The sequence below is a fragment of the Coccinella septempunctata genome, chromosome 4, assembly GCF_907165205.1.
Source record: "Coccinella septempunctata chromosome 4, icCocSept1.1, whole genome shotgun sequence".
Lineage (NCBI taxonomy): Eukaryota > Metazoa > Arthropoda > Insecta > Coleoptera > Coccinellidae > Coccinella > Coccinella septempunctata.
The window spans coordinates 23696635-23710519 of record NC_058192.1 but is presented as its reverse complement, the minus strand read 5'-3'; the positions used below and the strand labels follow the sequence as shown (position 1 = coordinate 23710519).

Here is a 13885-nt window from a genome sequence, read left to right as displayed (position 1 = left end):
GGTCAGATGAAACTCCAAGATTATTTGGTGAGGTGCGTACTCAGATTTCTCAAAAAATAAATGTTTGGGCGGGTGTTCATGTAAATCGGCTCTTTTTTGTACCCGAAGCACACTGGCCAAATTTATTTAGATCTAATGGAGAACGCTTTTTATCCAGGCCTCGTGCAAGTATTGGAGAATGAAGAAGACCAACAAACGATCATTTTTCAACAAGATGGCACACCACCTCATTTCGTTCAACCGGTGGCTCAGTTTTTAGATGAAAATTTTCTACACGCCTGGATTAGAAGAAGGGCAGATCACCTGATCTGGCTCCACTGGACTTATTTCTAGGGGTTCACCTGAAATCCTTGATTTACTCTACCCAGCCCGAGTCAGTGGATGATTGACGAACTCGGATCATTAATGAAAGCCGTCAAATTACACCACAAATCTTGAGTAATATACGTGAACGTTTTCGGCAAAACTAGAATGCATAGAACTGAATGGTGCCCATTTCCACTATTCTACTTGTCATTTTCTTAGCGATGGAAATTTTGAAGCGACATTCCAGTATCGGATAGTAGGTACTCGATAAGATCTTCAACATGAGGTATCGCAAATCGCAAAATTCAAAATCAAGGGGTTATACTCACTCTCGTTAGGGGGATGCAAAGAGCGGAAAAGTTGTTCCCCCTCGAATAATAAATTGATGGTCCGAGCGATTGTTCACATTTTCATTTCAAAGCCGGAAAATCGAGGTGTTAAGTTTTCGTTGGACCACACTGTATGCTTAACGCCAAATTCTCAACCCGACGGGGGACCATTCATAAATATCATGTTTTCAATGAAAGTGGAAAACAACCATAAATATTAAACAACATTTGCGATTGTACCTCCAAACATTTATCCTCCAACTAATGAACATTGGTGTCAGTTCATTCACAGCTGAGCTGAATTCATACGAGTCCATTACGAAATGAATAATGAATATGGGTTGCACAGAAATCTCCCTTATTGTGATTTTATTCAGTACACCAATATGAATTCGTTTCACATTCCAAGTTTATGCTTCTCGACTACTTGTTTGTTTTGTAATATGAAAAGGGTTCATATCACCACTAGATCACTAAATGTAAATGTAAATCACTAAATGTAAATCTGCGCGCGATAGCACTAGGCATGCATTTCAGAGTGAGTGATTCTGTGGTAACTCGGTTCCCTTTCACAATCCGTTTGGAGTCTCTTTCCTGTATACTATACATTGCTCGTACATGGCACATACACAAGAGTATAACTCTTGCACATGCACAGCACATACTTATACACAATAAACTGACTGCATTCATAGTCCCTTGTTAATTCAAATACAATGGGGTAGTATTTTCTTTCGAATTCTTATTAAAAGAATAATTCTTTTATATTTTCGTAGATGATGCCAGATTTTGCAGCAATCGATTGCAATACAGTACAGTATCGATTATCCGAAATAATGTGGACCAAAAAGATTTCGGATAATCGAAATTTTGGTTAATCCAATTATTTTATGGAAAATAAGAGTTTAGGATGCCTTTATCATAAGATCGAGAAGAAAATCAGTACAGTTCATTTATTTTTTGCGCAGCTTCAAAGCGTCTGGCAAGAGTTTTGGCCTTTAGTGTCTGTCACTTATAATATAACTTCAAAGTAATAATAATAATAATAACTGTTCTTTAATGGCTATAGACCCAAGTCCTTCAGCCTACAAAATAATATTCTTCTTAACATATATAAAAATCAGCCATGTGAAAATAAGTTGAGTTACACTTATTTTTGGTCACCTTTGCCACCTGGTATCTGCCCAGGTATCACTAGGCAAGCTCCACAATTTCGCAGGTATTCAAAGCACATGAGACTCTACTGAGATCCTAATGTTTAATCTGTGTGAAAATAAGTTATGTCTGGTTGCTCTGGGATCTTGGACTATAGTAGTAAATTTGAAAACCGAAAATCGCTTATATCCCCAAAACGGTCCTGTGTTCACATAAATTTTTTACTTATTTTGAGTTCTTTAATCATCTCCAAAAATATTAAAACATTGTTTTTTAATATCCTGTATACGGGTTGTTCCAAATTAAGTCGGCACCATTGTTTCCGTCATTATTGATGCTACAAATTCGGTTGAATGGGCCAAATAGTAGCATTTTTAATGGCCTTCTCTATACCGAAAACAAAAACAAAATTGCCAGTCACGTATTGGAAATATTTCATGAAATGATATTTTTTTAAATGAAACCACCCTATGTTTCATCAGGCATTTTGATTCGTAATAACATTCTCAATAACAAAGCTCATATCACCCTTCTTCCTAAAGTTGAAAATGAGCGACTTATGTAGAAATATTCATTTCATTCACTAGTACGAAAATGTATTTCTGTATTGGCGAATAAAACCTCATTGTTGTCCACACCCACACCCAATTTTGGTACGACTGAAAATATTTTTTTGGATGTTTGAACAATCAGGAGCTTTCATTCGCCAAAGTAAAGAAATTACTTATACTATTTAAAAAAATATCATTTTATGAAATATTATTAAAACGCAGCTGTCAATTTTTTGTTTGTTTTCGGAATCGAGAAGGCCATAGTTGTCCATTTAACCCAATTCATAGCATCAATAATAACGGAGTTGGCAATGGTGCCGACTTAATTTGGAACACTCTGTATACAGGGTGAGTCTTTGACTAGTACAAATATTTTAACGGTAGGTTCTTGAGGTAAAAAAATTTTTTTTTCTCCTATACAATTTTTTTCAATTCGATATAGCCATTTTAAATTTTCATAATGGACTGGTGCCATCCTCCGGAAAAACAAAATTGCCTTCAGAATAACTAGCTAAATCTGTGACACTGCACATGTGTGGACCTTTCAAAAAGAGTTTCATTCGGCTAAAGTATCCAATTTTTCAAATTTCCCGCTTTTTTTTTCATTTTTGAACATAAAATTACTCGAAAACGGAGCATTATACGAGGAAATATGAGAAATACTTTTATTTCACAAAACGTTCAAATATTCATTAGATGGCATCCAACTTAGTTTCAAAGTTAGGTTCTTTGAATTTTTGTATTTTTATGCTACGTAATGGTTTGGTCATATTGAGAAGAGTGGAAGAAGTGAGTGCTATCTTATGTTCGAAAAAGATTAATCAAATAAATGAAAAGCTATATTGAGAAATTCATTCCATTCGATAAAACCGTTTGTGAGAACTAAAAATAAATTTTGTATGTATTTTCAACAGCCTGTATCTTTTAAACCGAGCTGATTCGGAATAAATAGCTGGGAAAAAGTGTTTCTTTTGACTTAAAGAATCTACTGTTACAAAATTTGTACGAGTCAGACTCACCGTTTACCTATAGGTCATAATCTTGCTATTTTATGTTGATTTCGTCGAGGTGGACGATATCTCCAGAGCTCCCCTAAGTAGTTCCGGCGCCTATGTACCCAATGTAATGTACCAATTTACCCAAATAATTGCTTCTATTAGGTATTGGTAATTGGTAAATGTTCGAGTATAATCCATATGATCGTAATAATGTGTTTGGAATTCATAGGGGCATTGTATATCCAAAAGGGAGCTTGAGATGTTACAGATAATATAACAACAGTACGCATATGAAGCTTCTGACAGAAAGTTTTGACCCACAGCTCCTTCCCAAAAAAATAAAAACGCTTAGTAAAGAGTTCTGACCATATAATCAATATATCAATATCAAAGTGCATAATCAGCATTTGGTAATCAAGTAGTCAGAGAATGAAAAACTAATGATAACTTTTTGGAATCTGCAATAACTGAACTTTCAAGATGATGGCTATCAGGGGCGTCCTACATTTTTTTACACCCTGAAGCTGATCAAACTTGAAAGTTATTTAATTTAGTTTGCAATTTTTCACTGAATTTCACGACAGTGCTTATCTATAGTTACCATTTAATCCATTGATATAAGGACTCCTTGTATTTTTACATATCTAGGATTCTGGATGAATGATAATTGGGATCCCGATAGAGATATCGAAATAAGAATACATGTAGCCAGAAATACTCTTCAAAGAAAGAAATAATATCAATATTCATCTGAATATCAACACACGATGGCGCGTAGTTAAAAGCTATATTTTGTCTATTTTATTATGAACAGCATAGATGCTGTGGTTCAATATGAAAACATCATAGAGAAACCTATCACATGGTCGTCGACTACAACATTCAAGTAGAAGATGAAATTCAGTTTGAAACTTTTCAGCTTTAGTTAGAATAAAAACAGAGTAATTCAGAACCAACTCCGATGTTACAATAATTTATAACGATCCTGTATTATAAATTGTTTCGGAAAAAGATAGTTTTCATTATGAATTAGGTACTATAGATATTTTTTCTAGAGAACAATTTTTAATTTCTCGATTGAAATTTTATCAGATACCTATTAAGTGAATGAAATGAGTTCTTTTCAATTATGATCATCAATGCCTTTGATGATGTGAATATTTCGAAATGACAACGATAAATTCTACAATCGTAGTATTCTATTTCAATATTCATGAGCTTTTGGAACGATTGAAAAACCTCATTATTTCTTTCAACAGGAGAGTGGTTAATGGAATTACTGTGTTGTGATCACTGGAATTCTGAAATATGAATTATATTCCGGTCATTCCCTTTTGAGTAGAAAATGAGAAGATTTTTACTCTTTGTGAGGGTGAAGGACATTGTGGACAGGTTTGCGTGTCTCGGAATAATTCATTTAAATATTTTCCTGGATCCCTAGAATGAGAAAACTTCTGAGCTACACACTGTTGTTAACAGAAATTATAAATCTCCCTTTTTTGAGGCTGTTAGTCATTTAGTCGAAAGACTATACTCAGTGACATTAGAAGTGTTATTTACACTACTTATAAATGATTGTTGACTTATTTGAAACACCCAGAAATCTGAAAGATGAGATTTTGTTGTAAGTTTAATCTCTATAGGAGTACAGGAGTACCTACAGGAGATCGGAACGCGTGTAATATTTTGAATATATGTCGCATAACTCAACCAACGATGCTGACCAAATGAATCAAAGAACATTTTGTTGATGTCCAGTAGCCCCATCGAAGTACGAAATAAATCGCATGACCGGCAATCAAAGAGAATGAATAGGACTAAATAGACCTTGCTATTCTTGCCCTTATCGTTGAGTTTTTATTGGTACTCCCATACCATCTTAAAATCGATGACAAGAGTGCTCGATGATTTGATCGCAGCCTGAGACAGTCAGAATAATAGTTTTTTTCAGGTCCACTTATCTTTCAAAAGCAAATATTTCTGCTTAAATACTCCTCTGATCGTGTAACTCTGTCGTTGGTTTTTCGAACCAACTCAACCAACTGTACCATTCAATAATATTTTTTAAAGGATTTGGTGTGGGGAGGAGATTCCTTTTCCAATATTTCTTTCTGCTCAGCATCGTAGCGAATGTATTCTTTGTCGTTTGTCGTCTCGTACTGACTCCACTGGGAAAGATTCGCCAATTGGATGTACTCAGTCAGAAAGGCTCTCTGGTTTCTACTTGTCTCATCACTTGTACCATCCCTGGATATTATAAGAATGGCCTCATGAGCTAATCTATCTATCACCAGATGAAGAGTTGTGAGATCTGTAATGACCTCCAGTGCCTTATATTGTACCTCAGTTATCAATCTTGGTTCTTTTAATGGATTTACTTCAGTTCTATATAATTCATATGAGATTATATCAAGAAGTAGGTAAAGCTCCACCATTCATAACCATCTGAACAGTACTTGCAGTTTTTTGGAGTTTACCCTAAATGCATCATAATATATCAACCGCTGTGTATCAGAACAATTTATGACGTTCTCGACTTTATCATTCTTATTGAGAGATTTCGTGAATGGTAGATGAGTTCGTTTTTCCAGTTTGGTAATTGACTTATGATGTGCATTGTTGACTTGATGATGGTTGTCAGGTAGAATGTCCAATAAATTCATTCATTTAAAATGTATTTCTAAGGAAGTGTTTTCTACCAAGCTTCTCACACGTTTTCTTTAGTACTGTTCTTGCTTGAATATGCTCCATATTTAGATGATGAGTTGATTACCAAGACTATGCTTTTAGTTCTGAAAGTATTATTATCCCTTGACCTGCAATGTTAACTAGTGAAGATTCATCATCTAGTACCCTCAATATATATATTCTTGATAAGGTGGATAAATAGGATTTCCAGGCATTTTGTCGACTGTGTGTGTTATTTACATAGAGTTCATTCAATAATATTCCTCTCTATGTGTTCTGTTTGGACCTTCACAATTGACAGGTAGGTAACTATATCAGGCTCCTGAATATGTACGGCAGATTTAAATGAGTCAATACAAACTATTGTTAGAGTTTGTGGAAACACTTTGCGATAATGTCTGTAGATATAAATGGACCTTTATAATCTGATCAATGCAAGACCATATTGATAATTCAAATCTAATACTATTGGAGTAGGTTAACCAATTAATAGTATCGGAGGTCGATTTCTCAATGTGGAAAGTACTAAAGCAAATAAATACTAACGACACAAAGTTTGAAGAAAAAGCGAAATGCAGAATATCATTGGTGATTTCCTCAAATGTGATGCAGGCAAATTGGTAACTGAAACAAATTCACGTACCTTGAAAAGTGTTCTCAAAATTTTGAAGCTATGTTTTTTAATACTTACATATTATCCATGTTATTATACAAATTGTCTTAGCAACAAAAGGTTTCCGATCTATCATTTGATTCTGATTCGATTCGATATACAATCTTCCTATCGTTTCAGGTTTGGCCTAAGATGTCGGAGGGCAAAGTCTTCCATACGGCGACTATTTTACTGTACAATGTGACTAGGAAGCAACCTCCAATCAATTCAACAAACAGAACCGCCTTAGAGGACGAAGATCAAAACAACTGGTGGGCTCTGTCAGCATTAATTCTTGCAGCAGGTACAGCAGCAGGAAATATACTCGTGTGTTTGGCCATTTGCTGGGAGAGGAGACTCCAGAATGTCACCAACTACTTCTTGATGTCATTGGCCATCACCGATCTGATGGTAGCTATATTGGTCATGCCGTTAGGAATTCTCACACTTGTACGAGGTGAGATACTTGTAGTTTTGTGTTAGTCATAAGTCATATTCTATGTGTTGGTCAGTCAGAAATGGGACAAAATCATAGGATTTAGTTGAAGAATATAATATTAACACGAATTCAATATTCGTAGAAGGAATTCCGAATGTTGGATGAGAGTTCTTTGTTTTGATCGAAGTAGGCGTATATACATGAAAGACGAATCTAAATGACATCACTTTATTTTCATTATTATTTTATTGTACAGTTATGTATTAACCAACTTTCAAAATAACCATTCGTCTTTGTATCCGCAGAGCGTAGCCATAAAGTAAATCGTTTTCTGTGAGCGTAGCTTCATAGGTATGTCAGTTATATTCGTATAATTCTTTCATACATTGAAGGCTGTCGATAGAGCAACACTCAGACAAGAGTTATTAATTGACATCGAAGCAGGCCTTCTAGACGCAGCTTAATATCTAGCCACAACAGATCTCCAATAGTTTGTTTCAACAAAAATATATAAATATAACCTAGAAAGGTACATATCTGAAATAATGGAGAGATAATTAAATTCAGAGCAGATGAATCCGCATTTGCAGATGAATCCGCATTTAAAATGTTTCTATTCATACTTCATACACTAGGGCATTTCTTATTTTATGTTGTTATAGTTTTTTTGCTTTTAATTTTATATTTATATACAATAAAATAAAATTTTACATAAACAAGAACTTTCTTCAATCTATTCTTTTTCAGACATAAATGAAGAGAAGGAATACATGTTAAAGAAGCTGCGAATTCAGAAATAAAATTCTTCGAAATATTCGAAATTTCCTTTACATATCTCAGTAAAAATTGCGTCCTTTTGAAAACATCTCATCGGTTTTCTCTTCCAGGATCTGTACACCATATAATAGGAAAATTACTGAATTAGAAGGACAATAACGCCGAAGATCTTCAATTTATGATAAAGGATGATAAACGAGTCTGTCCTAGTCTTTGATATCCTACTTTGGATAAGTATTAGTTGTGTTGTTAGGCATCATTGTTTTAAAAAATTTCCTCTAAGTTCTTACAGGTCATTTTAAACGAGAGCAATTTCTACAAATTACAAGTTTTAGTCTTATTTTTGAGTTCAATTGATTATTTCTAATTAAAAAAAATCTATCAGCAGTTTCCAAGCTTGTTATACCTACATAAATTTTCAAAATAAAATTTTGATTTTTATTATTGTAAATCAATTCAACAGTCCCATGCTGTGAATATTTATACCTATAGTAGTACTGTAACTGCGACAACAGATTACCAGTTATGATTTTTTTTTCATTTTACAATTTCAACCTTCATTTTCCGCAAATTTTGTTGATAATACTCAAGAGGACAGATGTTATTTGATTCATATGCCAAATTTTATCGAGCTACTTCCAATAGTTTCGGACAAAAATTCAGGAAGGAGGATGAATAGATTTCATGATTCGTTTTTTTCAATCAGGTTGTCAAAATTTCAGGAAGAAAAGTTATTTTGATCTGTTTACTAATTCTAGAGGTTTCAACAGTGGAATAATAATTTTTAAAGGACGCTTTTCATCATTTGAATCTCAGAGTGAAATACATTTCGTTTCTATGAATGCAGGTTCGATTCGTTTTCCTTCAGAAGTTACAAGAAATTGAAAATAAATATTTCCTTGTTTGTATGAAGTAAGCAGTCAATCGAAAATACCGGTTGAAATAATAACTGGTGAAATTTTATTTTTCTACAAGCGTGCGCGTTCAACCTTTTTCCCGCACGCATTTCAAGTTGCAAAGAGTCACTTTTCCAAAACGTGCGGGAAAAACGCCTGCTATTTCTTTCCCGCACGCATTTGCGTGCGGGAATGGATTAGCAGGGGTTTTTCCCGCACGCAAATCTTATAGAATAAATTAAATTCTATCATGTCTCTATGCACCGAACGTCAACGATGAGTAACCCATGGTAACGACATGCAGAATTACGTCATTTTATATGAATTAATCAAATGAGATATGATCTGTATCGTGCAATTGATATATTTATATATTTCAAGCGCTTGTAGAAAAAATATTGTTCCTAACTCTTGCGGAAAGTGTCTTGCCCGCACTCAACTGCTTACCCGAACTCTGCTTCGCATCGTTCGGGCAACGGCAGTTTCGTGCGGGCAAGTATCACTTTCCGCACTTGATAGGAAAATAACTATTTTCATTCATTAATTTGATACCGTTGCTGTACGTTTTGACTGTCAATGGATTCTTTCAAGACTCGGGAATATGCAGATATTCTATTTGAATATGTGTATTCTAATGGAAACCAAAGAAGGAAAACTCGAGAATACCGAAGTAATCCAAACAGATACCAACCTACTCACATCATATTCAGTGCAATATACTGAAGACTTCCAGAAATAGGCAATTCTGCTGAAGCTTTCTTTGGAAAGAAAGCCTTTCGGCCAACTGTGAATGTAGAAAATTAAGAAAACGTAACACAAACTAACCTTGGCATGGCAACCCTTCGAATATTAGATACTAATCTTCATTTGTCACGAAATAATAGATTTCTTTCGCTTATCATGTGGTATGACGACGATTGACGATTGTTTCTCTAGGGATGGTATCAACAACGGTATCAACCATAATGAACATTTATGGGCACTGCAATATTCATATTCTACATATACACTGCGCAAAAAAATTAACGCACATTATGGAAATCTCAAATTTATTCTACAACTGAAGATGTTCTCAATGATAATTATTTGTATCAGAATTATGCATGCATATGTTATCCACTTTCAACGGTTTCAATACAGATGTTTTTTCCCAGCAGGAATAAAAAAAGATGATATTATCAGATTTTGAATGGCTCCATTCTAAAATCAGTTGTTCTCGATCAATTCTAGTGATCAATAGTTTTTCTTTCGTTTGATTTTCTACACTCGATCGCTATGCAACGCGAAACACGCAATTTGACCCAAGAGCAATGTGCCCAAGCGGTGGTTTTGCGAGAAGAAGGGTGGACATACACAAGAATTGCAGAAAAGTTTGGAGTTTCCCATACAAGTGTGTCCAGAATGTTACAGCGATTCAGGGAGAGAGGTATGAATGTCCGAAGACAAGGACAGGGTAGACCACGGGTAACAATAATTCAAGAACGTTACTTGAGAGTTTCTTCGTTGAGACAACGGTTTGCAACCGCTCGCCTCCTTCATATTAGGTTGAGCAAACTCATGAGGTGCAAATTAGCACTCAGACAATAAAAAATCGCCTCAGAGAATATGATTTAAGGCCTCGGCAAGAGGCCCAGCTCTTACCCCAGCCCATCGAAGGGCGCGTTTGGATTTTGCGAGAGAGCATATCCATTGGGACGAGGCCGATTGGGAAAGAGTTCTCTTCACAGGTGAGTATAGATTCTGCCTCTACCATTGTGATCGACGCGACGTTTCCTTGTATACAGACGTCCACATGAGAGATATGCTCAGTGCAATTTCCTGAATACTACTGGTTTCGGGGGAGAATCGATTATGGTATGGGGTGGAATATCTTTGACTGCTCGCACAGACCTAGTGGTCGTTGATAATAGAGCTATGAATGCTGATAAGTATATAAGGAACATTCTTGAAGAGCATGTAGTGCCATTTGCCCCATACATTGGTGAAAATTTCATTTTTATGGACGATAATGCCAGACCCCATCGTGCGCGCATCGTTCAGGAGTACCTTGAAGAGGTTGAAGTCTCTCGAATGGAATGGCCAGCAAGAAGTCCAGATCTCAATCCGATTGAGCAGGTTTGGGACAACCTCAATAGAAGGCTGAGAAGTTCAGAAAATCATCCAGCTACTCTTAATGACTTAGGAATCCAACTTGGAGAAATCTGGGAAGGATTAGATCAGAACATTTTAAGATCACTCATTTTGAGTATGAACCGTCGTTGCCGGTAATTAACGCAAGGGGTGGAAATACCAAGTATTAAATCATTTATCAGCATTTCAGTATTTTGAAAATTGTTCATTTCTCTCCTTTCACATAAGATTCGGTGAAATCCTGAATTTTTCTTCCATTTAATGTGTCTTGTTTCGTTCAAAACCTTCCCGAGAGAACCTAAAAAAATAATAGTAACTTGGTTATCATCCATTGTATTAGAATTAGGAAAGAAAGAATATATTGGGAGTGTTGGACACTGTTTATTATCTATTGTTTACTGTGTAACAATGCCGACGTTTCGAAACAAATCGTTTCTTTTTCAAGGCTGTAAATAAATACAAAAAGTATACTATAAGACACACAATATGACATAACATGAAAATAAATTACCTAGTTACGAGAGAGTAATAATACTAGAGTTTTCTCTAATTATCAACAAATCCAAAAAAGGCAAACTGTTATCTTTCTCCACTTCAATCGTGAATTGTATCTTTTGATGGTAAGAGTTGAAAACATCTAAAATGTACTGTATTTTGTCATATGGTACCAACAATAATGTATCATCTACAAAGAACTTAATATTATATCTGACAAAATTGTGGTCAATGAAGAAAGATTCATTTTCATTGACCACAATTTTGTCAGATATAAAAGTACCACTAGGATACGTGCTTATATCGTTAGATGTTATATCCTTGTTTACAAGCATCCCAAGAGAACTTGTTGTTAGTATCATTAAGAAAAGATGGAGATTTATCAGCTGCTATACGGATCTTACTAGGGAAAAATTTTTGGAATTGGTTGATCTTTGTTTTGATGGTGGTTATTTTGTTTATGAAGGAAAATTTTATATACAATTGGATGGCACGGCTATGGGTGCACCGGCAAGCCCATCATTTGCTAACTTGATTATGGAAAAAATCTTTTGTTATGTTGTTGAAACACTTAAATTTTATATCCCGCTCATTAAGTTCTTTGTAGATGATACATTATTGTTGGTACCATATGACAAAATACAGTACATTTTAGATGTTTTCAACTCTTACCATCAAAAGATACAATTCACGATTGAAGTGGAGAAAGATAACAGTTTGCCTTTTTTGGATTTGTTGATAATTAGAGAAAACTCTAGTATTATTACTGACTGGTACACTAAAGCAATAAGCACTAACAGATGCATAAATTTTTACAGCAGTCATAGCATGCAACAAAAAACTAATATAATGGAGAATTTAATTAAAAGAGCTTTAAAACTGAGCAACAAAAAGTTTCATAGGAAGAACTTAGATAAAGTTGAAAATATTTTGAAGCAGAATAACTATCCTACATACTTAGTCAAAAGAATAATAAATAAACACACGTCCAACCGAAGTCATATAGTTAATGTTCCTTCTAACCCGTCTATTTCTTCCTACTTTAGGTTTCCGTACTTACCTGGTCTTTCTCACAGAATAAATAAAATATTTAAGGAGTTGAATGTCAAGTGTGCCTTTTACAACTTATTCACCACAAAGAGATTTTTCACAAATTTGAAATTCAAAACACCTTATAATTTAGAATCAGGAGTAGTATATAAGATACCCTGTGCTAATTGTAACAAGTGTTACATTGGCCAAACAAAACAGTATTTACGCGATAGGATGAAACAACATAAATATGATAGTGAAAATATTGCAAATTTTAACAAAACTGCTTTAACTTTACATCAAATGACTACGGGCCATAAATTTAATTTTGAAGATGTAAAAATTCTTGATAGAGAAGAGGTTGGTTATAGACGTAATATAAGCGAGATGATACACATAAAAAGAAATTATACCGTCAATCATAGAGAAGATGTACAACACCTAAGCATGATCTATAATAATATACTTAGAAAGTAATAAGTAATGGCTGGCCTCGTCAATAGTGTTAAGACCATTCCTGATCAATATTTTGTAACCTTATGTTGATGTCATTATCATAAATATAGAAACGGATAAAGTGATGGGATTGTATGTCTACTCTCCAGGATATTTTGATTTCTTTGTTGAATCCTAATGTTTTTAAAAAGCGTACAATATTGTTCTCGTAACTAGGTAATTTATTTTCATGTTATGTCATATTGTGTGTCTTATAGTATACTTTTTGTATTTATTTACAGCCTTGAAAAAGAAACGATTTGTTTCGAAACGTCGGCATTGTTACACAGTGAACAATAGATAATAAACAGTGTCCAACACTCCCAATATATTCTTTCTTTCCTAAAACTAAAAAAATAAGTTAATGTACAGTTAACTTTCATTAAAATTTTCAGAATGTGCGTTAATTTTTTTGCGCAGTGTATATGTCATTAGACCAGGACGATTTCAGCAATGCTCTGATCATAAAGTAAGTCAAGATAGAGGGGAAACTCAGCTACAAAAACTGGACCCCTTATTTAGTTTGTTGAACCACCGCATGGGGTCGCTTCCATCGCTGATTTTACGTTTGTAAACATTTCCATAACCTCATTCCCAGGTGACCATATCTCATAACAGTTATGAAGCAGAAATGTATCCCACGCTCCTTGTTTTATAACAGATATATCACACTAAGAGTACAAATACAGAGCGCTTATGTAGCAGCTATGCTCCTATGTCCGCCTCAAACAAGGAACACATCTCCTTTCTGAAAGGAGCATAAATAGTTCAAACATGGATCATGCAAATATTTGTTTCATGGGAGATCTATATATATTACGTTCATGTGCTATGTTTATTATGTTTCATTTGTTATTGAAAATGCTTTCAAAAAAAGCATTAAAAATTATGGAAATTAATATAAACTATTGCAATATTGAACTCGTATTTTGATTTTTCAAA

General features: G+C 34.5%; 1 protein-coding gene across 2 annotated transcripts in view; it reads left to right on the top strand.

The window, feature by feature from the left end:
- LOC123311280 (D(2) dopamine receptor A) overlaps positions 1-13885 on the top strand; it is a 284840-nt gene that overhangs the window by 33157 nt on the left and 237798 nt on the right. For both annotated transcript variants that reach the window (XM_044895162.1, XM_044895163.1), the window contains exon 2: positions 6821-7136. In XM_044895162.1, the coding sequence (XP_044751097.1) occupies positions 6833-7136 (304 nt within the window). In that variant the 5' untranslated portion in view covers positions 6821-6832. The remainder of the gene's footprint in view (positions 1-6820; positions 7137-13885) is intronic.